A 24,854-nucleotide genomic window follows, 5' to 3' on the forward strand; every position below is an offset into this window, starting at 1 on the left:
TGTGTGTGTGTGTGTGTGTGTTTGCAGCATGGTACACAGACCCGAAGCGCATGAAATGGAAGAGCCAATGATTCCATCAGGGGACCCCAAGGTAGTCTGATTTTGTTTTGGTTTGTTTTACTACTGTGAAAATGGAACAGTTCAATATTTGTGCCTATGACAATCATTTTGTCATTGAACAAGCGAATTGCCTATACATGCGTGCATACACACATCACACACACATGCACGTACGCACATACACACACACACACACACACACACATCAATGTTTATTAGAATGAAGACATAGATGAATAGGAAACCATTATATTTGCATCATATTCTCACCAACACGTTCTAATCTTCTTACCTGTTGTGATCTCTTTTCAGATCAAAACGCTTTTGGGGGGCTTTCAACTGCAAAACTCAAAGTTACAGAAACTGATGCAGGTCTTAGACCAGGAAATGAGCAAAGGTCTCAACAACGAAACAAACATCCAAGCTGACATTAAGATGTTTCCCACCTTTGTCAACCTTTCGCCCAATGTGTCAGGTCTGTCGGCAAAATGTTTCTGTCGTTTGAAAGAAAGAGTTCTAGATTTTAAATAACCTGTCTATAAAGTTTCCTTCCTTACATGACATTGGTGATAGTTTCCGACTGGTGTTGCGTTTGGAAGGATGGCGGCTGTTCTTTGTTGTACTCATTAAGCCATGCTGTTCATGAGCTACTCTGAGCACAATGGCTATGTACAGGCAAAATCTATGTTCGTCTTTCTAAGTGCTATCGACAGTAATCAAAACATTTGTTTTCATCTATCATTGCAGGCAGTGAAGACATGTTGGTTATGGACCTTAACGACAAGCGTCTCAAGGTTTCACTTGTCACACTTCAGGGCCAGAATGCTAGTTTGAATAAGCCCAAGTGTTACAAGTGTTACAAGATTCAAAAGGGTGTGAGGCGTGAAACAGTCCAGCAGGTAGTGAAACAAGATGCTTTGTTTGTTTGTTTGTTTGTTTGTTTGCTTAACGCCCAGTCGACCACGAAGGGCCTTATCAGGGCGGTGCTGCTTTGACATTTAACGTGCGCCACACACAAGACAGAAGTCGCAGCACAGGCTTCATGTCTCACCCAGTCACATTATTCTGACACCGGACCAACCAGTCCTAGCACTAACCCCATAATGCCAGACGCCAGGCGGAGCAGCCACTAGATTGCCAATTTTAAAGTCTTAGGTATGACCCGGCCGGGGTTCGAACCCACGACCTCCCGATCACGGGGCGGACGCCTTACCACTAGGCCAACCTTACCACTAGGCCAACCTTACCACTAGGCCAACCTTACCACTAGGTCAACCGTGCCGGTAAACAAGATGCAGTTCGTACTTGTTCATGGTACTTATTCTGCTTGGGATTAATTACAAATGGCCTGATATGTTTTTCAACAAGTGCTGACAGATAAAAGAGAGATAGTACATCACATCTTAGTTTATTCTATAACTAGTCGCATTGTAACGTGTACGTATTGAATCAACTTTCAAATAGATATGTTAAAGTTGACGATAAAGACAACAACGTGAATTCAGAGGGTTGGGAGTTCGTCGGTGTAATTCAGAGGGTTTTTTAGCATGTTTATTTCACTAGTTCGTGTTCCTAATGCAAAAGATTATATTTGCTGTTTAAACATGCTGACACTTAAGTATCTTTTTCAGCTCTTTGATTTTGTGGCGGACAGTACCCACGACTTTGTAAAGTTCCACCGAGTACCTACTAAAACTCTGCGTCTGGTGCTCAACATCGCCTTTCCATGTAAGCATGAGAGTATAGATAAAGGTTATCTCGTCAAATGGACCAAAGAAGTAGAGTTTGGAGAAGTTGACGGCACACATCTACACATCTTGCTTCAAGAAGCTCTAGACAGGAAAAGACAAACAAAGAAGGTAGAAATCCTCTCTCTCTCTCTCTCTTTCTCTCTCTCTCTCTCTCGGGGGTGCGTGATACACGTTCCGGTGTACTGCAGCGGTGTGCAGTAGCTCTGACAAATTAGTCAAATTGGTGAAGTACCACGTCATTTCATGAGTCAAATTTTGGTGACGAACTGTGTGAGTGACCATGCCAGCCGTTCCACTGAACTTTAGGGCAAAATGTGGCTGTTTTGTGGCAACATTCATCGCCTTCATGCATCTTCGGGCCATGAACAAGGTCAAGATACGGACATTGAAACTCCATTCTCTGTGTGCCGGTGTAATGGTGGGTTTGCTCCTGGCGCAGATTTTCTACTGCAATCTCCTACAACTGTGTGGCGACGTTCAACTGAACCCTGGCCCTCCCAAGCCGATACCACAGGACCAGATGCGCCAGACAAGGCTGACGAGTAAGAGTGGTGAGTCTGGCGGCGGGTGGAGAGAGAGTATGGACAAAAGTAACAGCGAACCTACCTTGAAAGATGTGATGGACAGACTGGCGTCAATGGATTCGAACTTTGACAAAAAACTGGCCACTATGGATACCAACCTGGAGAGAAAGCTGGACAGCCTAAAACAAGAGATGAACGCGGCCTACACTGAAACAAGAGAAGAAGTGCGTGAGTTAAGAGAGGAAGTAGGGCACCTGAGAAAAGAAAATGAAAATCTCAAGTCTAGACTCGACGACATTGAAATGAAGGCTGACGATCTTGAGTGTCGTTCCAGGCGGAACAACCTCGTCTTCTATGGACTTACACGACCTGAAAACGAAACACCCCAACAATGTGAAGACGCCGTGCAGGATCTGTTGGCAGATCCCTTGGGACTTCCTAACCCTATTGAGTTCGACCGTGTGCACAGAACCAGCAACAAGCGTGACGCTCCAGTGGTGGCCCGCTGCGTGTACTACAAAGACCGTGTCAACATCCTGAAGAAGGCCAGAGAAAAGCTGAAGGGATCTGACGTTTTCGTGGCCGAAGACTTCTCTGCACGTGTGCGTGACATTCGAAAGAAACTGAACCAACATCGCCGTGCTGCCAAGGATAGTGGTAAACGTGCTACCATGGTCTATGACCACCTTTTGATCGACGGTAAGAAGTACGTGCTCGATGGTGAGGACTCTATCAAAGAAGTGGCCAACGCGCATGCTATTAAAAGATAGAGATGTGGCCGGCCCCTGTTTACATCGGACAGTATTTTGACTAGGGGAGCAAAATGTAAACGTACACCGGGTGGGACTGTGGACATTGTTTACGACGAAGCGTGTAGTGACACGGGTGACATGATTTCGGCACGTGCCGCATTCCAGTGTGACGATAATAGGCCTATGCCTACCTGTAACCATGACGTGAATTGTGAGCGTTCAGAGTCAGTGCGCAGTGTGGGGTCAGGTAGTGCACTTGGTGACGTAGCAGACAGTACACAGCATTCTCCCTCCTCCCCTCTCCCCTCCCCTAGCGATTTGGGTGCGTCCGATGTGTACAGAAAAGACACACTTGATGAGAGTGACGATTCTTCTGATTGTCTTGTTTCTGATGTAAATAAAAAAGAAAATAACTTTACTTTTCTTCATTGGAATGTTGGCGGTTTGTTGCCAAAATTAAAAGATTATAATTTTGTACAGTACGTTTCTTCTTTTGATATAATTTGTTTAGTTGAAACATTTGTAAAACAATTCAACTCTTCTTTGTTTTCTTCTCATACTGCTTTTGTCAAACCGTCTTCGGATTTGGGCAGACAAGGGAGAGAATCTGGCGGTGTTATTTGTTTGATTCGCTCGACCCTCTTGCAGTATGTGCGTGCAGTGGAGGAGGATGATAGTGGTGGAGGGAATTTTTTGTCATTCGTTCTTGATAAACACGTTTTCGGTTTTTCAACTGATGTTTTGTTTGTTTGTGCTTATGTCCCACCTGAAAATTCTCGGTTCTACTCTGTGTTTGGTATTGATAATGGCATAAACTTATTGGAAGATTACTTGGTTGACTGTTTGTGTAAAGTTGGTGAGTTACCTGTTCTTCTATGCGGTGACTTAAATGGTAGAACAGCAAAGGTGTTCCCGGACTGTTTTGATGAAGATGTGATTTTTGATTGTTCTATGAAATCTGGTGTTGGATCATTTGTAAGGAATTCGCAAGATGGAGTTATGAATCAATATGGGAAGTGTCTTTTGAATATGTGCAGTTCACTTGGATTATGCATTATGAATGGTGTATGTAATGGCGACCTTCAGGGTTGTTACACATTCATCTCTGAATTTGGATACAGTGTGAATGACTACTTCCTTGCTTCCTATGATTTGTTTGATTCCATTGTTAAATCTTGCAGCCTTTATGTCTCTGACAATATTGATTCACAACACATGCCACTTGAATTAACTATCACTCAACAAAACAACCTTTATTCACATGCTACAAAGGTTAAGAAAAAAGAAGTTTTGCAAAAATTTGTTTGGAACTCTGATCATGAACATCAGTACAAAGATGCAATTAATTCTGATGTGTTTCGGCAACAGTTACGACTGGCAAGCGAAATGATTGATATTAATGTAAATGATGCTTTGACTTTGTTTATAAATTCAGTTAAAGATTGTGCAACTTGTATGAAGAAAACTATTATCTTGTCAGATGAACCACGTAAATCCAAATGGTTTGATTGTGAATGTGTGCTTGAAAGAAGACGTGTCAGAAAGTTGCTGAGAAAATGTAGGAATTCATTAGAAGATGAGGATAGGGATGAGTATTGTAAAGCCAGGCGTGAATATAAAAACTTATTGCATGGAAAAAAGAAACAGTACAATGACAGTTTGTATACAGAACTTGTAGGTGCTGTAAGTGATCAGAGAGAATTTTGGAGGAAAATTAAAAATGTTTCTTGTAAAAAGGTCCAACAGCAAAATAATATTTCTGTTGATGATTGGTACCAGCACTTTCATAGCATTTTAGAAAAAGATGAGATTGAAGATGATGAGCATGCTGATGTTAATGACGTGAATAATGAATATGAAGAAATGCTGGATAGACCCATTACCAAAGAAGAAGTGTTGATTGCTATCAGAAAACTGAAATCGGGCAAAGCTGCAGGACCTGATGGTTTAATTGCGGAATTTTTTAAAGCAGCTAGCGAAGATGTGGTGTTGTTTTTAGTGAAACTGTTTAACGCTTTGTTTGATGAGGGAATCTATCCACAGAACTGGTACGATTCAGTTATTGTACCGTTATTTAAGAAAGGAGATAGAAATGATACTAACAACTATAGGGGAATTTCATTGTGTGATATATGTAGTAAATTGTATGGTACTGTTGTTAATAATAGACTTAAAGAGTGGACTGAATTACATAATAATACAGGTGAATGTCAGGCTGGTTTCAAACAAAATTATTCTACTGTTGACCACATCTTCACTCTGCTTGCTGCTGTACAGAAACAATTTTCTAATAATCGCAAACTTTATGTAGCTTTCATTGATTTTGAGAAATGTTTTGATAGTATCTCACGCAGACTGCTCTGGCCAATTTTGATTAAAAATGGTATAAAGGGAAAGTTGTATAGATGTATTAAAAGTATGTATGCAGTGGTTAAGGCTAAAATACGATGTGGTGCTCAACTAACAGATTTCATTAACTGTACAAAAGGTGTGAAGCAAGGAGACGTGTGCAGTCCAATATTATTCGCTCTATTTATAAATGAGCTGGCATTGGAAATCATGGATAATGGTAGGCATGGTATTACTTTAAACCCTGACATTGTTGAATTGTTTCCCGCAGTGGGGCACTGCGGTTATGAAATTAAAGGCCCCTCCTGTTTTTGGAACCGCAGGAGCTTTCTAGTTTGCTGTTAGGTAGATTTTTGGTTCCTCTTTCCTGTCATGCTCTCTTTTTCTTCATGAATTCTTTTCTTTTTTCTGCCTTCTTGCTCATTCACCTGTATTTTTTCCAAAAATCTCTTCTCTTGCCGCTTGTCTCGCGATTCATGTATAGTTTAATCTGTTAGTGTTCTGATGTAAGTCCAGCAGTAGATAGGTTGAGCCTATTTTAACATACTGGAAACTGGTAATCTTCCAGTAGGTATTAATTTAGTTTTACTAAAGCCTGCTGGGACACAAGTAATGGGTTAGTGCATTTGTAAACAGGAATCGCTTGACAAGTGGCCCCCTTCATCCCCCCCTTCCTCGTCCTGATATGGCTCTGCGTAGTCGGCTGGACGTTAAGCAACAAATAAACAAACAAACAAACAAATTGTTGAATTGTTCATTCTACTGTTTGCCGATGATATTACTTTGCTGTCTGAAACTGTAGTTGGTCTGCAGTCACAACTTCATTGTCTATATTTTGCTTCACAGCGCCTTGAGCTTAAAGTAAACATTTCACAGCGCCTTGAGCTTAAAGTAAACATGGGGAAAAGTAACATCGTGGTTTTTCGTAAAGGTGGATATCTAGCTGCTCGTGAAGTTTGGTATTTTGGTGGGCAAAGAATGGAGGTAGTAAATGCATACAAGTATTTAGGTATTTATTTTTCTACCAAATTAAGCTTTAATTTTGCTTGTCAAGATCTAGTTGCCAGAGCAAAACGTGCAGTACTGTGTATTATGAGTAATTTGTATAAATTCGATAGATTGTCTTTGGATGTTTTTATCAAGCTTTTTGACTCACAAGTTCAACCTATTGTTCAATATGGTGCTGAGGTATGGGGTCTGATGCAGGCAGCAACAGTAGAAAAGGTGCATTTGTTTGCTTTAAAACGTTTTTTAGGTGTTGACAGGCGTACTCCTAATGATCTTGTATATGGTGAATTTGGACGTTATCCCATTTACTTAAATTCATATGTACGTTGCATAAGATACTGGCTGAAACTGACAAGAATGGATGACAGTAGATTACCTCGTAAAGCATATAAGATGTTGTTTACTCTAGATAGCAGAGGTAAATCTACTTGGGCATCACAGGTACAGTTGTGCCTGTGTCGATATGGTTTTCAGTATGTATGGATTAACCAAGGTGTAGCCTGTATTAATTCATTTTTGGCATGTTTTAGGCAACGCATTATTGACTGCCGGTGGCAAGAGTGGGATAATCATATTCAGACTAGCGACCGGTTTGCATTGTACCGTACCTTTAAGACAACAAATCTTGTAGAAACATACTTGTCAATTCCAGTAAACAGACACATTTTAAATGTTTTGGTTAAATTTAGATTGGGTATTTCCAGACTTGCTTTACATACAGAAAGGTATAAAGCTGTAAGTGAAAATAATTTGGTCTGTCGTTTGTGTCAATCTAGTACTGAAGATGAATTGCATTTTGTTTTATGCTGCCCTGCACTGGAAAATCTAAGACGTCAATTTATTCCAGCAAAATTTTGTAGATGTCCTTCGAATTTCAAACTTGCACTGTTGTTGTCTGTGAAAAATGAAACTATACTTTGCAATGTAGCTAAGTTCTTGTATTTTTCATTTAAATGTTTAGAAAATGCTGTTTAAGCATTAGTATTTTGTGATTATACATTGTCTTTTCTTCTGTTCACTTGAAGCGACGCGTGTGTGGATTGCTGCTGCACACACGCTTTACTTTTGTGTAACCTGCCCCCTTCCGAAAGGGGCTAAGGCCTTAAAGGAATAAAATCTTGTTCCTTGTTCCTTGTTCCTTGTTCTCTCTCTCTCTCTCTCTCTCTCTCTCTCTCTCTCTCTCTCTCTCTCTCTCTCTCTCTCTCTCTCTCTCTCTCTCTCTCTCTCTCTCTCTCTCTCTTGCTGTCCCATACCAAACTTATTCCTCGCCTTAACTGAAAACCTTCCCAATCCGTCTCCACAGTTAATCGGTCTGATTGCATGAACAAGAAATTCTCCCCTCTCCATTCGGAGGTTGTCCTGATTGCGAAGCAACCCAGTTCCCCGCTATTTCCTCTGAGTTGCTAACAAGCAGGAATGTATAAGAATTCACTGAGATTGCAAATCCCGTCGTTCGGGACAGCTCAAAGGGAAACAAAGCGTTCGAATTGTTCGCAGTTGTAGGTATCCAAAAGCTAAGTATTCTATATTGTGTGTATGAAATAAATGTGCATATTTCTACAAATGAAGCGTCATTTTGTTGAAAACAGATGGTTTCACGTCATAAGGATAACCTTGCCAAGCTCAAGCTCGTGGCTATTGTCAACAACGCCGTCAGTACCTTGGTGTCAGTTGCTCACGGGAACTCCAACTGTAAGATTGGACTGATCGTGGGTAGAGGACTGAACGCCTGTTACCTGGAAGACTGGAAACGTGTCGCCAAAGATAGCCCTGAAGACGTAGCATTGCATGAGGTAAGTCTTGATTGTGTTAATACCACAGCAGCAATGGTATCATTACGAGGTATGATCCAAACAAAATGATCAAATGTGTTTTTCACAGAGATTGTTTGACATCTCCAGCAGTCATTAGAACTACTGTCCTCCTACATCGATGCAAAGTCACAAGTACCTAATCCAAGCAGAAGAGGCCTTAAGATGGCCTTACTGCATGGGGGTTGCTTTTGAGCTCTGATATGACGGCTTTTATTAGGAGAAAAAAAATAGTCTGTTAACGGTATCCCGACCGACCCTATTTTTTCGCGCGACCCTAGACTTTTTTTTGGCATTTGGGGAAAAAAAAATCTTTGTTTTTTGGCAAAATAACTTAAAAATATGTTGTTGTTTTAAAAAAAAAAGAAAAAAATCCCGACCTACCGACCCTATTTTTTTTGCCAATGTTACCGTAAACAGACTTTTTTTTGTTGGCCTTAGGTCCAGGGTGCAGTGAAATTTGTTGGCAAAAAATCAGATTTTCGAAAACAGGGTATAAACAGAAATCACGAGGGATGTAATCAGGTCTGAAGATTGTGAGGCAAAAATGGGATCGTTTGGTCTTTTCGGAATGGAGTTACGGCCCTTCACGGTAACAGAAGCAGATAATATGATGACGATGACTTTTGATTACAGCTGAACACATCGAGCTGTTTGGAAATTGACTGTCCTTTCTGCTTGCGCATAAGAAATCAGTTTTGCCTGTTGTTTCGGGGTTTTTTCTTCTTCTGATGTTCACGTTAAAGGCATAGAAAGCTGATGACTATTCACGCTAATTGCTTTACCCACAGCTGGAGACATGCTAAATTAAGTTCCCTGCAAGATATTGTGGTCTAGGACCCCTTAAATGTTGAGATATTTGAATTTTTATTTTGATCTAGATCGTCCTATTTATAGATTTGCCAACAGAGGTAACGTTGACGCAAGGGAAATAACTCCGCGTCTTTGTTGACATCCTCACTTTTTCAGAGGCTAGAACAAGCTGTAATGCATGTATATGGTCCGCGCATTGCGACATATCATCATTATATGGCCTTATGATGCATTTGACATCGATTGTGGGCAAACTACACATCGTAAACACGGGAGCGAGTTAGTAAGCCTTTAAATATAATACTTTTGATTTTGAGAATTGTCTGCAGTCATCAGGCAACTGAACAAGCCTTTTATCATGAACCCCCCCCTTTTTCAAATGGTAAAACATTTATAAACATGTGTGCTAAAAGTGTAATGGATTTTGATAGCGTCGAATTCAAAATCTACACAAAAAAGATTATATCTTGTGTGTTTTGTCACCAAGGAATGTCAGACAGCACTGCTGGTATTGTGTATAATGATGTTGGTGTGTGACTGCAGATGGTCATCAACACTGAGCTGGGAGCACTCGGGGAAAATGTCCGTATAGATTTCTGCAGGACAGATTATGACAACAAACTGGATATGAATTCTATCAGGCCAGGAAGTCAGATGTGAGTTAAATGGGTTCTTTACTCTTTTTTTATATAAAGTTTATTCAAAAAGGGTTATCATTTTATCTTTCCTCATTAATATTTTGTGAGCATTTGAATAGATTCACACGTGATCGTCGTGCAAAAATGTCTTCATGGAACTAATCTACCAAGTTGTATTTCTACATTTCGTTGATTATGATTGTGTTTTCCTTTCATTTTACCGCTCACTCTAAAATAATGATCGGAAAGCGGCAAATGTTATCCCTCTATTTCGGGCAGCTAGGTTTGCCATGGATACGATTTGAGCTGATTTACAATGTATAATGTTTCAATGTCCCTCGATAGAAAGAAATAGAGCTCGTAGATTCTAACTTGACTATCAAAACTGTGTGTTTATGCTAGCTCATACACTGGAACTCAGCTTAATTGGCTCACGAAGTGTAGCCTATGCGATCGTATTTTTGTCTGTCTGTGCGTTTGTGCGTGTGTGTGTGCGTGTTTGTGTGTGTGTGTATGTCTGTGGTAGAAACTTTAACATTTCCGAGTCTATGTGTGAGTGGTTATCCAAGACTATGGATAAGGCTCGCATAAGATTACGTCACGGTCAAAAGTGTTTGACGTCAATTAATGCATCATGACGGCATGCCTCCCTGTAGTCTTTCTCTCTCGCGTGGTGTGTGTGGTCTCGGTCATTGTTATTTTGAGCGGGCCGAGACTATTTGGCAGTCGTGTCCCCCTGTAAGTAGGCTACATGCAGACAGACAGATCTAGATCTAGTGTCTCTCTTTCTTGCAGTGTCACCTAAGCTTACTGTGTGTGTGGGTGTGTATGTGTGACGGAGTGATTGAGTTTGTGTTACTGTTTGTCTATTTCTTACCTGAGCCTTGAAGGCTTCGCCTCTTGTTTTGTTATAATATTCGTGTCTTCACTGGTCAGTAAGAAACAGTGAATAGACTTACATTGTGGAATTATAACGTATGTTTCAGTCTGGAGAAGATGGTGGGTGGGATGTACATTGGAGAAATCGTGAGACTGGTGCTGGACAGTCTGACGAAGGACCGCCTCCTGTTTCCGTCAGAAAGTACTCTCTTTGAGAGGGAGGATATGTTTGACATCGAATTTGTAGCCATAATTGAGGAGTAAGCATGTTTGTTTTGCTCTTGATTGTAACTTTATCATCATCAGCAGCAGCAGCATCGTCGACATCATCATCATCATTATCATCATCATCATCATCATCATCATCATCTCGTCGTCGTCATCATCATCATCATCATCATCATCATCATCGTCAACATCATCATAATCATCAACATCAGCACCATCAACATCATCATCACCGTCATCATCATGTTAAACCGTGTTTAGTTATTTCCGTCTATGAGTCTGCAAAGAATCTCATTTTTAGTCAAAAACCGTAATGTAGGTAATAAGGCGACAGCGGTGAGGATGAGGCAAGATGAGCATCGCCATCATCATCATGATCACAGTAGCCGCCATTCGCGTGTCTTCTTTTCCCCTGTTAAAACAAAGAAGAAATTGGCCGTTGTATTTGTGCAGGGACACAAAGGAACCTTTTGCTAAGACAGCAAGCATACTGGACGGGTTTAAACTGAAACACTACACACCCGAGGACCTCAGAACTGTACGGGAGGTCTGCAAAGTTGTGTGTGAGCGAGCTGCCTTGCTGACCGCTGCAAGTAAGTTGTGTGTGAGCGAGCTGCCTTGCTGACCGCTGCAAGTAAGTTGTGTGTGAGCGAGCTGCCTTGCTGACCGCTGCAAGTAAGTCGATTGATGTTAATGGTGAACTAAACAGATTCCCCCCGCGGGTTAAGGGGAAGAATTTACCCGATGCTCCCCAGCATGTCGTGGGAGGCGACTGACGGATTCTGTTTCTCCTTTTACCCTTGTTAAGTGTTTATTGTATGGAGTGTGGTCAATGTTTGTAGGGATTTTGGTCAAGCAGTGTGTGGGAGGTGTTGGGTCCTTTGTGCTGGAAGCTTGCATTCTCCCAGTGGGGTAGTGTATTGTACTACGTTGCAGGCCCCTGGAGCAAATTTTTGATTAGTGCTTTTATGAACAAGAAACAATTAACAAGTGGCTCTATCCCATCTCCCCCCTTTCCCCGTCGCGATATAACCTTCGTGGTTGAAAACGACGTTAAACACCAAATAAAGAAAGAAAGAACTAAACAGATGCTGGTGCAGACAGTTGTTTTAAAGCCGAACATCCCTTGTTTAGGGAGAAGGCCACAGAGATAAATGTGAGCGTTGCATGCCAGCGACTCCAGATGAATTACAGGCACAAGCAAACACAGAGCTCCTTCTGTCTTGCCATTGATGTTGGCTCTAATATCCTGTTTTTTACTTAAACTTAAAAGTGTTGAACTTAAAGGCATATGTACGCGCTCCCGTGTTTACAAAGTGTAGTTTGCCCATAATCGATGTCAAACGCACCATAAGACCATGTAATGACGATATGTCGCCATGCGCGGACCACATACATGCATTACTGCTTGTTTTAGAGTCTCAAAAACTTTGGATGTAAACAAAGACGCGGAGTTATTTCCCTTGCGTCAACGCTACCTCTGTTGGCAAATCTATAAATAGGACGATCCAGATCAAAATGAAAATTAACATATCTCAACATTGAAGGGGTCCTAGACCACAATATTTTGCAGGAAACTTAATTTAGCATGTCTCCAGCTGTTGGTAAAGCAATTAGCGTGTATAGTCATCGAGTACATATGGCTTTAAAATAATGTGTGTTCCCTCTCAACATTAACGTCTGAGGTTTGTTTTGTACGAATGAACTTTGTTACACTGAGCATCGAAATCTTCTACTACAGACAAACCCATTTGTAAGGTTGGAATTGTTATTTTCTGTTAATTACCCTCAAGTGTTATCGCAAGAAACTAACCACTTTTTTATATTTATTTGTTTGTTTTTGTTTATTTATATGTTTCCTGATTTTTTAAATTTTATTCTTCTGTAGTCTTTCGGGGTGAGGTGGGGATGTAAAGTTATGCTTGTTAAGCTCATTCAAGTGTTAAATGGACAGTTTTCACTTCTTTTGTTTCTTAAGATATTCTGACGCAAATTACAGTTTTAATCCTATCAACAAGATTCGTAATTTTCAATATTAATGTATTTTTATTGCCTTATTGATGCTTTTCAGGTTTAGCGGTATTGATAAATCGTGTCAACCAGCCTGAGGTTCGTGTCGTTGCTGATGGATACCTTTACCGGAGACATCCTCGTTTCCATGACATTCTGGACCAAAAGACAAGGGAGCTCGTCAGACCGGAACTGAAAGTGAGTGCAACACGTAGGATTTATAGAGAAACTGAACCAAATGAGACAGGGCAATTTGTCAAGATACGAGAAACAAAGGGAGTTAAGCACTCTAAATGCAAACTACATTTTCAACAAGAGTAAGTGAGAGTTATGCAATGTGGAACCGATTTCCTAGCACCTGAAATGATTTCAATCATTAACATGAAGAAGCGATGTTCATTTTGAAAAGAGTAATAATTAAGGCAGCGTTCAACTGATTACTAAAACATTACTACAGTGCAACCCCCATTTTAAGACCTAAACAAATCCGAGAAAATCAGGTCTTAAAAAGGAGGGAGTCTTAAAATGAAGGTAAATTTACAGAGGATATGAACAAGAACTCTCTAAATTCATGGTCTTAAAAAGGGGGAAGTCTTAAATTGGTGGTTCTTAAAATGGGAGGGGGTGGGGTCTAGTGTATGAGTGACGCGTGTGTTTTCTTCAATCATCTTTATCGTCGTCGTCATTAATAGGCATTCAGTGATAGTACATTCTTATCGTTTGTGGGGGACCACTCAACAACACCAGTCGACATGCCTTGGACTGACAATATTGTTATATTTCTCGTGTTCCAGTTTGACATTGTGTCGCCCAGTGATGAGAGTTCCATCGGGGCAGCTCGCATAGCAGCCGCTGCACTGCGTAAACAGAACTCACACTGAGCCACGCCTGACGCATCCCAGAGTCATTGGACGAAGTTACTGCTGCAACCGCTAACTGGATTTGCAAAAGTGTAGTGGAAATATTGCTGACAGCCTCTCAATTTGAGCACCCCAGAACACGTGTGTCTCTCTCTGCCACGTTAAAGGCACAGTGCGCCTCCCGTAAACCATCACAGATACTGTCATGCTTTTACACACAGTACAAACACCCTTCCATTTGAACGCTCACCAAACGGGAACATCCTAGGTGCCCTACGTAAAGAGCGAGCAATTTTCAAAGAATTAATTTTGCGGATTGTCTCAGAGACAATCGGACCGTGGTGCGTTTTGGCGCTAGACCTAACTTTTAAAATCTAAATAATAAATTGACAGCTTGTTACACAAACATTCTCAAATCATAAAAGAATTCTTTTTTCATCAAGACAAGATCAGTACAATTCGAAGTTTTGAAAGTTTGAAAAAAGAAACGCCCGGAAGCATGGTCACGCAAAGTCGTGGTTCTCGTAGCAGACGACGGTTTATGCCTATCGTCAGTTCCTCTGAATAGTCAAAAGCCATCGCAAGAGTTCTTGTGAACCACAGCCGTTTGTTTCGTGCATAGTCAGAGGTACATGATAACGTGCTATTGCAGATAACATGCGAGTCGCATTCAAATTACTAACTGACGACTGCATTGTGAAAAGGGGAAACTGGATCACACGGGTTCACGATGTCTCAGGGGTAAGATAAACCACGCAAAAATAAATTCTTTGAAAATTGCTCGCTCTTTACGGAGGGCACCTAGGATGTTCTCAAGTGGTGAGTGTTTAAATGAAAGGGTGTTTGTACTGTGTGTAAAAGCCTGACAGTATCTGTGATGGTTTACGGGAGGCTTACTGTGCCTTTAAGCAAGCACAAGAGTGCCTTCTGAACGCGATAGACATTGTGCCCAACGATTGTGCGATGTAGAGGACCATACCTGTTGGTTTTAATCCGCTTTCTAGTCACTTTGGTGTCGAACCGTCTGTACAATTAGTGGTACGCCTTTGTGTTCATGCATTGTCAATGTCATCACTGAGATAACCTGGCGATTAATATCCTGCTGTTTAATAACAATGTTGGTGCACACATAGCTGTGCTAAACACTCAAACGTTCCTCTAAGGTTTCAGCTGTGAGAAAAAAAATTCTTTGAAGCCTTTTTACCCCATTTGCTCGTTCATGTAGTGTGTGTGTGTGTGTGTGTGTGTGTGTGTGTGTGTGTGTGTGTGTCTGTCTGTCTGTCTGTCTGTGTCTGTCTGTGTGTATGTGTGCGCGCGTGTGTGTGTGTGTGTGTGTGTGTAAAATTTCATCTCACACGGCATCACTGCAGAGCGCCTGGAACTGTACCCACGGAATATGCGCGATATAAGCGTCATTGATTGATTGATTGATTGTGTGTGTGTGTGTGTCCGCGATACCAGCACGACCTGTCGGGGACTTCCCGAGTTGTCAGTGTTATTTTGTTAGTTTCTGGTTGATAAATCGACTAAATGTTTTGACACCACATTTCGCAACTCAGATGATACCTCATCTCAGGGCATAGCTTCTTCTAGTTCTTGTTTGTGTTTGGATTTAAGTTTCCCTGTTTGTTTGTTATTCTTGCATAAAAGAGTTATGTTGGAGGTTAATCAATTCACAGTCTGTTATTAATTTTTGCTTTCTTGTCCTGTGTTGTACAAAGTTCTCGCGCAATACACACTGATGAGACAGATACAGTGTATATTTGTGACCCTCCACCACGAAATGAGTCGCATGTCACCTTTGCATGATTTTCATATTTTTACATTTTCCTAAAGAGTTTTTTATGCTCTATCCAGTAGTGAAAACCGTTTTAGAAAAGAGCGAAAACTGTTTGAGTTATAAGCCTGTGACTTTAGGTGACCCTCACACTGTTACCAGACACTCCCCGGACTTATATTAAGCCTAGCGCAGAACCGCGCGAGGTGACATGCGACTCATTTCGTGGTGGAGGGTCACATTTGAGTTTGCGAGGCCAGTGTGGAATGAATGTATTTCTTTTAGACATGCTTACTGAAACAATAATGGTCTGCTAAAATATTTGCCTTTTCTGAACTCAACACTGAAGCCACTTATATGAAATGAATGAATAAAAACGCGCAAACTTACACTCCTGTTTGTGTATGTGTGTGTGTGTGTGTGTGTGTGTGTGTGTGTGTGTGTGTGTGTGTGTGTGTGTGTGTGTGTGTGTGTGTATGTGGGGTTAAACTGTAAGAAACGGGCACTCTCGGTAATCTCTTTTTTTCAAAATATGTTTCTTTTCGGTTGAACGACCATGTGCCAACCAACCGATTTGTCGGGGATAAAAAAAATCGAATGATAGCATTCATAAAGTTGGACACATACCAATAATTTATCGGCTCTTAAATTTATTTTCAGAGTGTTTTTTTTATCAATTAAGACTAAACAGAACATTTCTACACGCGTGCGTAATACTGAATGTGTATCCTTATTACTCACAAACAGGGAAGTTACAGCAATTGATGTGGGTTCAAGTCATTCATGAGCGGAAACCTCAGTTATCCTGTGGGACAAGAAATCCGCATAACAATGCCGAGTCACGTTTGTCACGATTGAACAACCGGTACTGAGCACAGTCCATACAAATACACCTCGTGTTGCAAAGCTACACTTTTTCTTAACCATCGTTTCAAGTTGCCGTGTGTAATCATTCAATAAAGAAAAATGAATCTTCGCAAGATGTTCCACCTGTGTGGCTTTCTTGAGCTGACTAAAGGATATCTCAACGACAAAATACACTGTGAGTAAATAGTATAATTATTGTGCCTTGAACCTTCGAAACTGTCTGTAAACATCCCTGCAGTGCTACTATGCGTGGTGCTACTAAATTGTGGACTTTCATGCAGACTGAACAGTTTTGAAACAATCTATGGCAATTATTTAACAAAGAAACGTAATGATCAGTAGGCGAAGTACTTAAAGAAGTCGCGTGAAGCGATGTGAAACATTAAGTCAATATTTTGGCCTGAAACTAAAAGATCAACACTGACCAACAATCAGGCCAAAAAAAATTTGTCTGTTTCTGGTAACATGGCTAAAAAAAATAGGGTCGGTAGGTCGGCTTTTTTTTTTTTTTTTCCCAAATGTAGACCAATAAAACTAACTTTAAAAATCGCGCAAAGAGACTGGATTCACTATACATAGAGACAAGACACTCAACACATTTACAAATCGTCAGCGGACTTTCGTTTTCACACGTTTTTGTTGTTCATTTTCTCACCCTGTCCTTATACCACCACAAAAAAAAAAAAAAAATTGAGTTTGGAAAAAAAAAGTTTAGGGTCGGCGCCGAAATTTAGGGTCGGTCGGGTGACCAGAAACAGATAATTTTTTTTTTGTGGCCTCATCACCGACTCAACAATTAAGGCTTCGCGAAGCTTGTGGAGAAATAACCTATTTTCTTTAATTGCGAGCACATTTTCAGAGTAAACATAACATATCTATGTATTGTTGGATTCAGGAATTAATAACGAATACAATGCAATCATGTTTGAGTCTGTAAATGAAAATTCGTTTTAAATGACAAATTCAATGAGAACCCTCATTATTTAATTGTTGAACTTCCGAGCTGAAGTGCAATCCCAAACTAAGGTCGTCATAGAGCTGTCTCAAAGTTAGTTCACTGTAAGCCAGATATGACGCGAGGAAAGACATTTATCCTCCCAAAAATGGGAAAATATCGTCTTGGGAACCACTCAAAACACACACTCACACACACACACACACGCGCGCGCGCGCGCGCGCGCGCGCACACACACCAACACCAACACCAACACCATCCTTGTCTCAGTTCCAAGTCTATGTTAACATATTTATGCAAAACTTGACTGAATGGCAACACAAAAAGCAAGATCAGAAACACACCAAACAAAAGCCATGCCAAGCCAAATAAACCGTCCAAACTATAAAAAAAAAATATAAACAAGTCGCGTAAGGCGAAAATACAATATTTAGTCAAGTAGCTGTCGAACTCACAGAATGAAACTGAACGCAATGCCATTTTTCAGCAAGACCGTATACTCGTAGCATCGTCAGTCCACCGCTCATGGCAAAGGCAGTGAAATTGACAAGAAGAGCGGGGTAGTAGTTGCGCTAAGAAGGATAGCACGCTTTTCTGTACCTCTCTTTGTTTTAACTTTCTGAGCTTGTTTCTAATCCAAACATATCATATCTATATGTTTTTGGAATCAGGAACCGACAAGGAATAAGATGAAAGTGTTTTTAAATTGATTTCGACAATTTAATTTTGATAATAATTTTTATATATTTAATTTTCAGAGCTTGTTTTTAATCCGAATATAACATATTTATATGTTTTTGGAATCAGAAAATGATGGAGAATAAGATAAACGTAAATTTGGATCGTTTTATAAATTTGTTGTTTTTTTTACAATTTTCAGATTTTTAATGACCAAAGTCATTAATTAATATTTAAGCCACCACGCTGAAATGCAATACCGAAGTCCGGGCTTCGTCGAAGATTACTTGACCAAAATTGCAACCAATTTGGTTGAAAAATGAGGGCGTGACAGTGCCGCCTCAACTTTCACGAAAAGCCGGATATGACGTCATCAAAGACATTTATCAAAAAAATTAAAAAACCGTCTGGGGATTTCATACCCAGGAACTCTCATGTCAAATTTCATAAAGATCGGTCCAGTAGTTTAGTCTGAATCGCTCTACACACACACACACACACACACACACACCACGACCCTCGTTTCGATTCCCCCTCGATGTTAAAATATTTAGTCAAAACTTGACTAAATATAAAAATGTAATAATACAAAAGCTACTGAATTCATAATTTTCGATCATGTTCACAGGGAGCATTTGAATACAAAAACTATTTTCACCTTCTCCTCCTTTTCATGCTTCATTTTATTCGTCTTCCTCTCTTTTGTCTTCTTCTGCTTGACGCTGTTTCATTTAACGTTTGAGTTAATGCGATCAAAAATATTAAGAACTCACTTGCAATATCCTATTTGTTTCACAAAGTTCTTGCAAGTCGAGGAAGAGCATATGGGATCTGGTATGAAATGGCCAGGCAAGTTCGTTTTGTTTTCTCTTTTTTTTCCAGGCGCATCGTTCACGACAGTAACGAAACTTGTTCCGGCCAATGCCAGATACAATGCAACCTTGACCTTCAGTGTCCTCAATACATGTGGCATCGACGTACAGTCTGTGAAAGTGTTCAGAGGAGATGTACATCAATTTTCCCAGCCGACATGCCATGTGAGATATACAAATGGAAACTGTGACGTGGCTATGGGCTGCACGTGCAACAGACATTCACAGAATGTTTCTGTGAACAGAAATGTTGACGAGAATTTAAAAGACGAGGTTTGGATACTTGAAGGAGAGCTGGCTGATGGTGCAATGTTTAACAACACTGTCACGTTTAATGTTGAAAGTAAGTACAGTGTCCTTGTCCACCTTACAAATGCACCCACACACACCCACACACACACGCACACGCACACACACACACATCATACACACACACACACATCATACACACTCATAAAAAGACCTGAGAGCACGTACACACCCATACTACTTGAAATAGACGTTCGCACGCACCCACACGCCGTTCTTTGTTATTACTGAGATTGAAAACGTAAGGAACACTTTATTAGTATAACACGTACTGGTTTTGCCATGAAACTACTATTTGTTACCCGAAAAAGAAGTTTGATTTGCATGGTCTGAAACATTCCTTTCTATATTATATGCCTATTTGGGGACAGTTTTCTGTCGTTTGTTTTGCCAGTACTTGCTTTCTTCACAGGTATGCCCCAAGGACACTTTCCTCTGGTCACAGTAGTAGCTGGCTCGGCTTGTGCAGCAGTCGTCATTGCCATCATCATTTTTGTCAACGTGTGCTGCCAACGGAAAAATGATCGGGGTAGGTCATCACATTAAACGGTAGTTGGTATGTATGATGAATACGAGTATAGACATTAAACTGGTCGTTGTATGACTAATGTGTCCATGGTAGAAAACATTCAGGCCAATTTTAATTCTGGTATTAAATCACATTTTTATTTGTCACATCTATTATATGCCCGTGGGTCATTCCATAATGCTGTATGTGTACCAAAAGTGTGACATGCATCGTGAAAATAAAAAGTGTCTGAATAGTGTTTTTTATGGTTTATGTGAAAGATATAGACATTACCACGGTGCCATGCTAAACAAAAGATAAGTTTATGCTTTTTGGATAAGAGGGGTGGTCGAAAAGTTGTGTAACATCACACATGTTTAACGTAACATGGGATCCAAGTACACAAGACAGATAACAAAAAGCCATAGTATAGAGTAACAAGCTTTATTTGCTCCACATTCTGAGCTCATTCCGAGCAAAATGCAGTCGGGGTAAACAAATGAAATAGTTAACGGTAACAAAAACTTTTTGGGGGGGTTGTGTCAACCAACAAACAAACATTGTTTGTGCGAACAAACAAACAAATCCACTCGGGTGAGTCAATAACAAAACATCGAGTCAACATGCAGCTACAAGATGAACACTGAAAGCCCAGAATCAGTTATCACAGAGACAGGTAAGGCTAGGTTAGCCGAAACCCAGAGGTTAAGATGGACAGCGCGTGTCTCCGCGAACACCGATTTGCTTCAATTGTGTGCACATTTTTTAAGCAAACATGACATCTTATATTTTTGGATTCGGGAACTGATAAAGAATGCAAAGCAATCATGTTTGAATCTGTCATTACAATTTTCTTAGTTTGGAAGAAATTCTGCCTCAGAAACTATTTGACCAACATTTCTATAAATTCAGTGTTAAAAAGAAGTCTTCACATTATCGCCTCAAATCTTTTTTGGATATGGGGGGAGGGGTGGGGTAGAGGATGCTATACGCTAGTGAAATGAATTTGATATCCGATGCAACTACAATTGGCTGCTCGGTTCGCCCAGTCAAGCTGGATGTATAAGCTAAGTATAATTCAGGCAGGGAATGCTTCTTTTTAATCCAACTAGCAAACAAATTAGCTTCACAAACGCAGGATTTCCTTGTCTCTATTTTGCAACAGCATTAAATCTGATTGTTTTATTTTTATCGTTTTGAGAAAGAGAAAAACTAGTTCAGTGTGTTCCAGTTTTGATAAAAGCTACAACTGTCATATTTCATTTGTAGCCACACGGATAAAACAAAACAAACACTAAGTAAGTCACAATTCGGGCGCCATTTTTAACGCCATTTTCTGTGTTTTGCTTCATGAAAAACACAAACCAACCAGACGATCTCCTTGATTTTATTATCGTTATGTCTTTGATCAATTTGCAGTCAGCTGATATTCTTATAACAGTTGAGAAGCAAGGGTAACATTTCGCAATCTAACTCTAAAGTCATGACCCTCTAGTGGTACACAGCTTTGTAGAACGACCCCCTTGGCTTTGGTCTTTTAATCAATCATTTTATTTGTTTTGAATGAGTGTAATCTATTGGAAGAATTTCCTCTTAACTTGGTTGAGTGCATTTCACCAAAAGTAATAAACAAAATTGTAAATATCACACACACAATTTGCTTCGTTTGAATAGACCTGCTGCATGGAGAGGCCCTTACTTTCCACCAAACTGAGTGTATTTTTATGTCAGTTTTTAATAACAAAGGGAAATAATCGATCATAATATAGACAACAACAACAAAAAGTGATAATTGTACACACTCAGTGTACCGGTACCAAAGAAAAAAAAGAAGCATTGAAATAAACAAGTACCCTCATCTTCATGGCTGACGTCATGTCATACATGAAGTATGCACTGTCACCAATGAAGATGAAAGTCGCTTGATGTTAAACGCTTCTTAATTGTTCAGTTAAAGTCTGTCCGGGTGGCTAGCGGAGGACGTTTTTAAATGGCAGCTGTCGGGTTGTGGCTCTCAAAATCTGTTCCTTAGAATGAGTTATCATGTGACTGAAACTATACTTACAAGTTACTTGGTGATTTTGACAGCTTGATAACACAAGTCCGAAGACTTTAGACATGCTACAATGTCTTTAATCGAAGAAAGTTTGCATTCTTGGCCGAGTCAATGCAGCCCGCTCGAAAATTACTTCCCTTGGACGCGTGACGTCAGCCGCGGAATCGGCCGGGTTGAACGGTGCTCTCTTTATGCCGTGTAATGGGCGCAATCGGGTTGTCTAGTCAAGCCCTCAAGCATACTTCACGGGTAGGTGAAGAGAAACTTAGGATGGGGTGACTTCTCCCAGGCCAAAATTTCGCAGTAAAAAACGGAGTTCATAACATGTCTTCCGTCCCCCTCCTGCTTTTGTTCCACTTGAACCCTGTTTTTGTTCAACTTATTGGCAGATATTGTCACGCGTCGAGGAACACAAACACACACAAACACACTCACACACAGACACACACACAGACACACACACACACGTGTTATCACACATATACACAGACACACAGACACACACACACACATACGTGTTATCACACACACACTGACACACACACACACACACACACACACACACACACACACACACACACACACACACACACACGATAACCATCACAAACACAGTTTGACAAATTCATCTTTGATTTTTTGCGGCCGAACCCCCCTCCCCCATTTTCCACACTAGATCCACTGTTTCATCTTTGTCTCCGTCTCTCTTCCCTTTATCTTATCTCGTCTATCTACTTGAGTGAGTAACTGAAGATGTATTATCATCATCTCTTTCCTAGATTTTCCCACCGACAGAGTTGGCTTTTGTCTTGAATTCAGTACCTCACACGTACACGGTAATTGGTGTGACACCTCAAGCGGACCTTCTTCATAAGTGTACAGTGTCTGCTGACAAGGGACACGAGGGTCTGTGGTTGAGCAACTTTATGGTTTAACCGGGTGGACTGGAGGAGTAGCAACAGCATGTGAACCACTTTAGAAATGACTTGTAAAGGTTGCAGTCGGTCAGATCAAAGAAGAGAAAATGGGAACGTTGGTCTTGAGAAGATACCACCATCTTAATACTTTACTTTGTGCAAGAATCAATCACGCGTACAGCATTACAGATGTCAAGCTGTAGTCTACATTGTACTGTAAACTTCACAGCGGCCTTATCGGCTTCCTCGAGTGACGTCACAGCAAGGCTAACGCTGCGGCGTCTTTCTTGTGCTGACAGAGTTGTCGGTCGCGGATTTAGAGTCGTTTCGGCCTGCCAACTGCTTCGTTTTTTTGCGGATTGTTAGAACTAGCAGAAAGTTTCACGCATTTTAATGGTTTCAAACTAATGATGAAAGTGTCTTCTTCTGGACCAAATCAACAGTCTTTAGTTGAATCAACTCGGAAAACTCTTAAACGCGTTTTTGCGCGCGACTCCGCGCATTTTTGAGACCAGGCAACCCGACAGCTGCCCTTTAATAGAGGAGAAAAGTTGTTCAGGGCGATTAGTACTATATTGTGTTTACAGGGTTAAGTGCTATATTCCTTATCGTTTTTGCTCTACCCTCGTAAATTGTTGAGTAATACGACCAAAAAGGGATCCATTTCAACCCTGAACGAGCCTCAGTAACGCACCCGACTCTCTAATGGGCCGGGTCAACGTTATTTTGTCACACCTGTCAAGTGCCGTGTCACTGCATTCCTATATAGCTATGAGCGTGCCAGTTTTGAGAAGCACAAGATTTTAAACGAATATATTAAATTTGAAATCGAGCGTGGGGCTCTTTTCAGGTATACAGTTGAGCGTTTTTTCTCTTGATTTGCGAAAAAAGGTATTGTAAAGGGCTCAAACTGCGAAAGCTGGAAACAAGTCATTTAAACATAAGATAGAACTAATCGTTCTAAACAACTTTTCTTCTTGATCACTGTATAAAAGTTGCCTAGATTTAAAAAAAAAACATTTACTAACGTCCGCCACGTGCCCCTCGCTCAGACTAGGCTATACCAGGAATCTGGTTCGATGTAACTTTCACAACTGTTTGTATCCGTATAAACTTGGCTTCATTTATTTTGTTGTTAGAGTGTCAAGAACACCCTGTCTTACGTGGTTATCATAATGATTCATTCTAAGTTTGTGTCAGTGCGGACAAAGTTGCTATTTATTAATTATTAGGCAAAAAAAAAATAGGTCTGTTTTCGGTAACATAGGCACACAAAAACAATAGGGTCGGTAGGTCGGGATTTTTTTTTTTTTTCAAAAAACCATATTTTTACGTTATTTTGCCAAAAAAACAAGATTTTTTTTTTCCAAAATGCCAAAAAAAAGTCTAGGGTCGCGCGAAAAAACTAGGGTCGGTCGGGTTACCGTAAACAGACCTATTTTTTTTTTTGCCTTATTAATTAGTCGACTTCGCGAAGAGTTCGCGAGGACTTTTTACCAAATACTGTGGTGTCAAAGCTTCGTGCAGCAAGCTTCGCAAAGTAAATTTGGCCCAATTACTCAAAGGATTTAAACTGTTAAAATAAATGTGTTTGGCTCACGTAAGTGTAGCCTATGCGATGCTAACTTTTGTCTGTCTGTGCGTATGTATGTGTGTGTGTGTGTGTGTGTGTGTGTGTGTGTGTGTGTGTGTGTGTGTGTGTGTGTGTGTGTGTGTATGTGATAGAAACTTTAACATTTGACTGAACACCGAAATACTAATTTTACCTGGTTATTATCCAAGCAACAGCTTCAAAGTATTGAAGCAATGATCAACATTTCGTCGGCACGTATGTAGTTAAAGTGTGTATCCAAAGAAAACGGGTGGTGGGGGGTTTTGGGGGTGCAAAAACAGCTGACTGGTTTGTGGCGTGTGTGGTATGTAGACCAGGTCAGGGGTCAAGGTTGGGTCAGATCGCGTGAAGAATTGTGGTATAGATACAGTTATCACCGAGCTGCAGTTCGCCGATTCGGAGAAGACGATTTCACATTGTTCGGTTTCGTAGCTCCAGAAAAATAGATAAAGAAGATACCAAAGGAGATTTCCTACAGGTTAATCTGCACAGCGTGTTTTCAGTGTCTGCGCGAGGAAGCACTGTCGAAAGCGCAGTGTCGATCTGTCCATCTGGCAGTCGTGTCCCCGACAGATCTAGATCTAGTGTCACCTATGCTTACTGTGTGTGTGTATGTGTGA

General features: G+C 40.6%; 2 protein-coding genes across 4 annotated transcripts in view; both read left to right on the forward strand.

The window, feature by feature from the left end:
• The first annotated feature begins 358 nt into the window (after window positions 1-358).
• Window positions 359-15,849, forward strand: LOC138972649 (hexokinase type 2-like). Of its 3 annotated transcripts, none has more exons than XM_070345302.1 (9): window positions 359-535; window positions 808-959; window positions 1,692-1,919; window positions 8,052-8,237; window positions 9,612-9,724; window positions 10,693-10,845; window positions 11,267-11,406; window positions 12,885-13,021; window positions 13,618-15,849. In XM_070345302.1, the coding sequence occupies exons 1-9, from the start codon at window positions 427-429 to the stop codon at window positions 13,702-13,704; spliced, it is 1,305 nt and encodes a 434-aa protein (XP_070201403.1). In that variant the 5' UTR covers window positions 359-426; the 3' UTR covers window positions 13,705-15,849. The 3 variants fall into 3 exon arrangements, with proteins under 3 accessions (XP_070201403.1, XP_070201402.1, XP_070201404.1); XM_070345301.1 differs by having other exon boundaries at window positions 360-535; window positions 8,034-8,237; XM_070345303.1 differs by lacking the exon at window positions 808-959 and having other exon boundaries at window positions 362-535; window positions 8,034-8,237.
• A 352-nt stretch (window positions 15,850-16,201) lies between these two features.
• Window positions 16,202-24,854, forward strand: part of LOC138974943 (uncharacterized) — a 9,006-nt gene continuing 353 nt past the window's right edge. The window contains exons 1-3 of the mRNA XM_070347649.1: window positions 16,202-16,502; window positions 18,843-19,175; window positions 19,554-19,670. Coding sequence (XP_070203750.1) covers window positions 16,427-16,502; window positions 18,843-19,175; window positions 19,554-19,670 — 526 coding nt within the window. The 5' untranslated portion in view covers window positions 16,202-16,426. The remainder of the gene's footprint in view (window positions 16,503-18,842; window positions 19,176-19,553; window positions 19,671-24,854) is intronic.

Source organism: Littorina saxatilis, linkage group LG8, assembly GCF_037325665.1.
Source record: "Littorina saxatilis isolate snail1 linkage group LG8, US_GU_Lsax_2.0, whole genome shotgun sequence".
Classification (NCBI taxonomy): Eukaryota; Metazoa; Mollusca; class Gastropoda; order Littorinimorpha; family Littorinidae; genus Littorina; species Littorina saxatilis.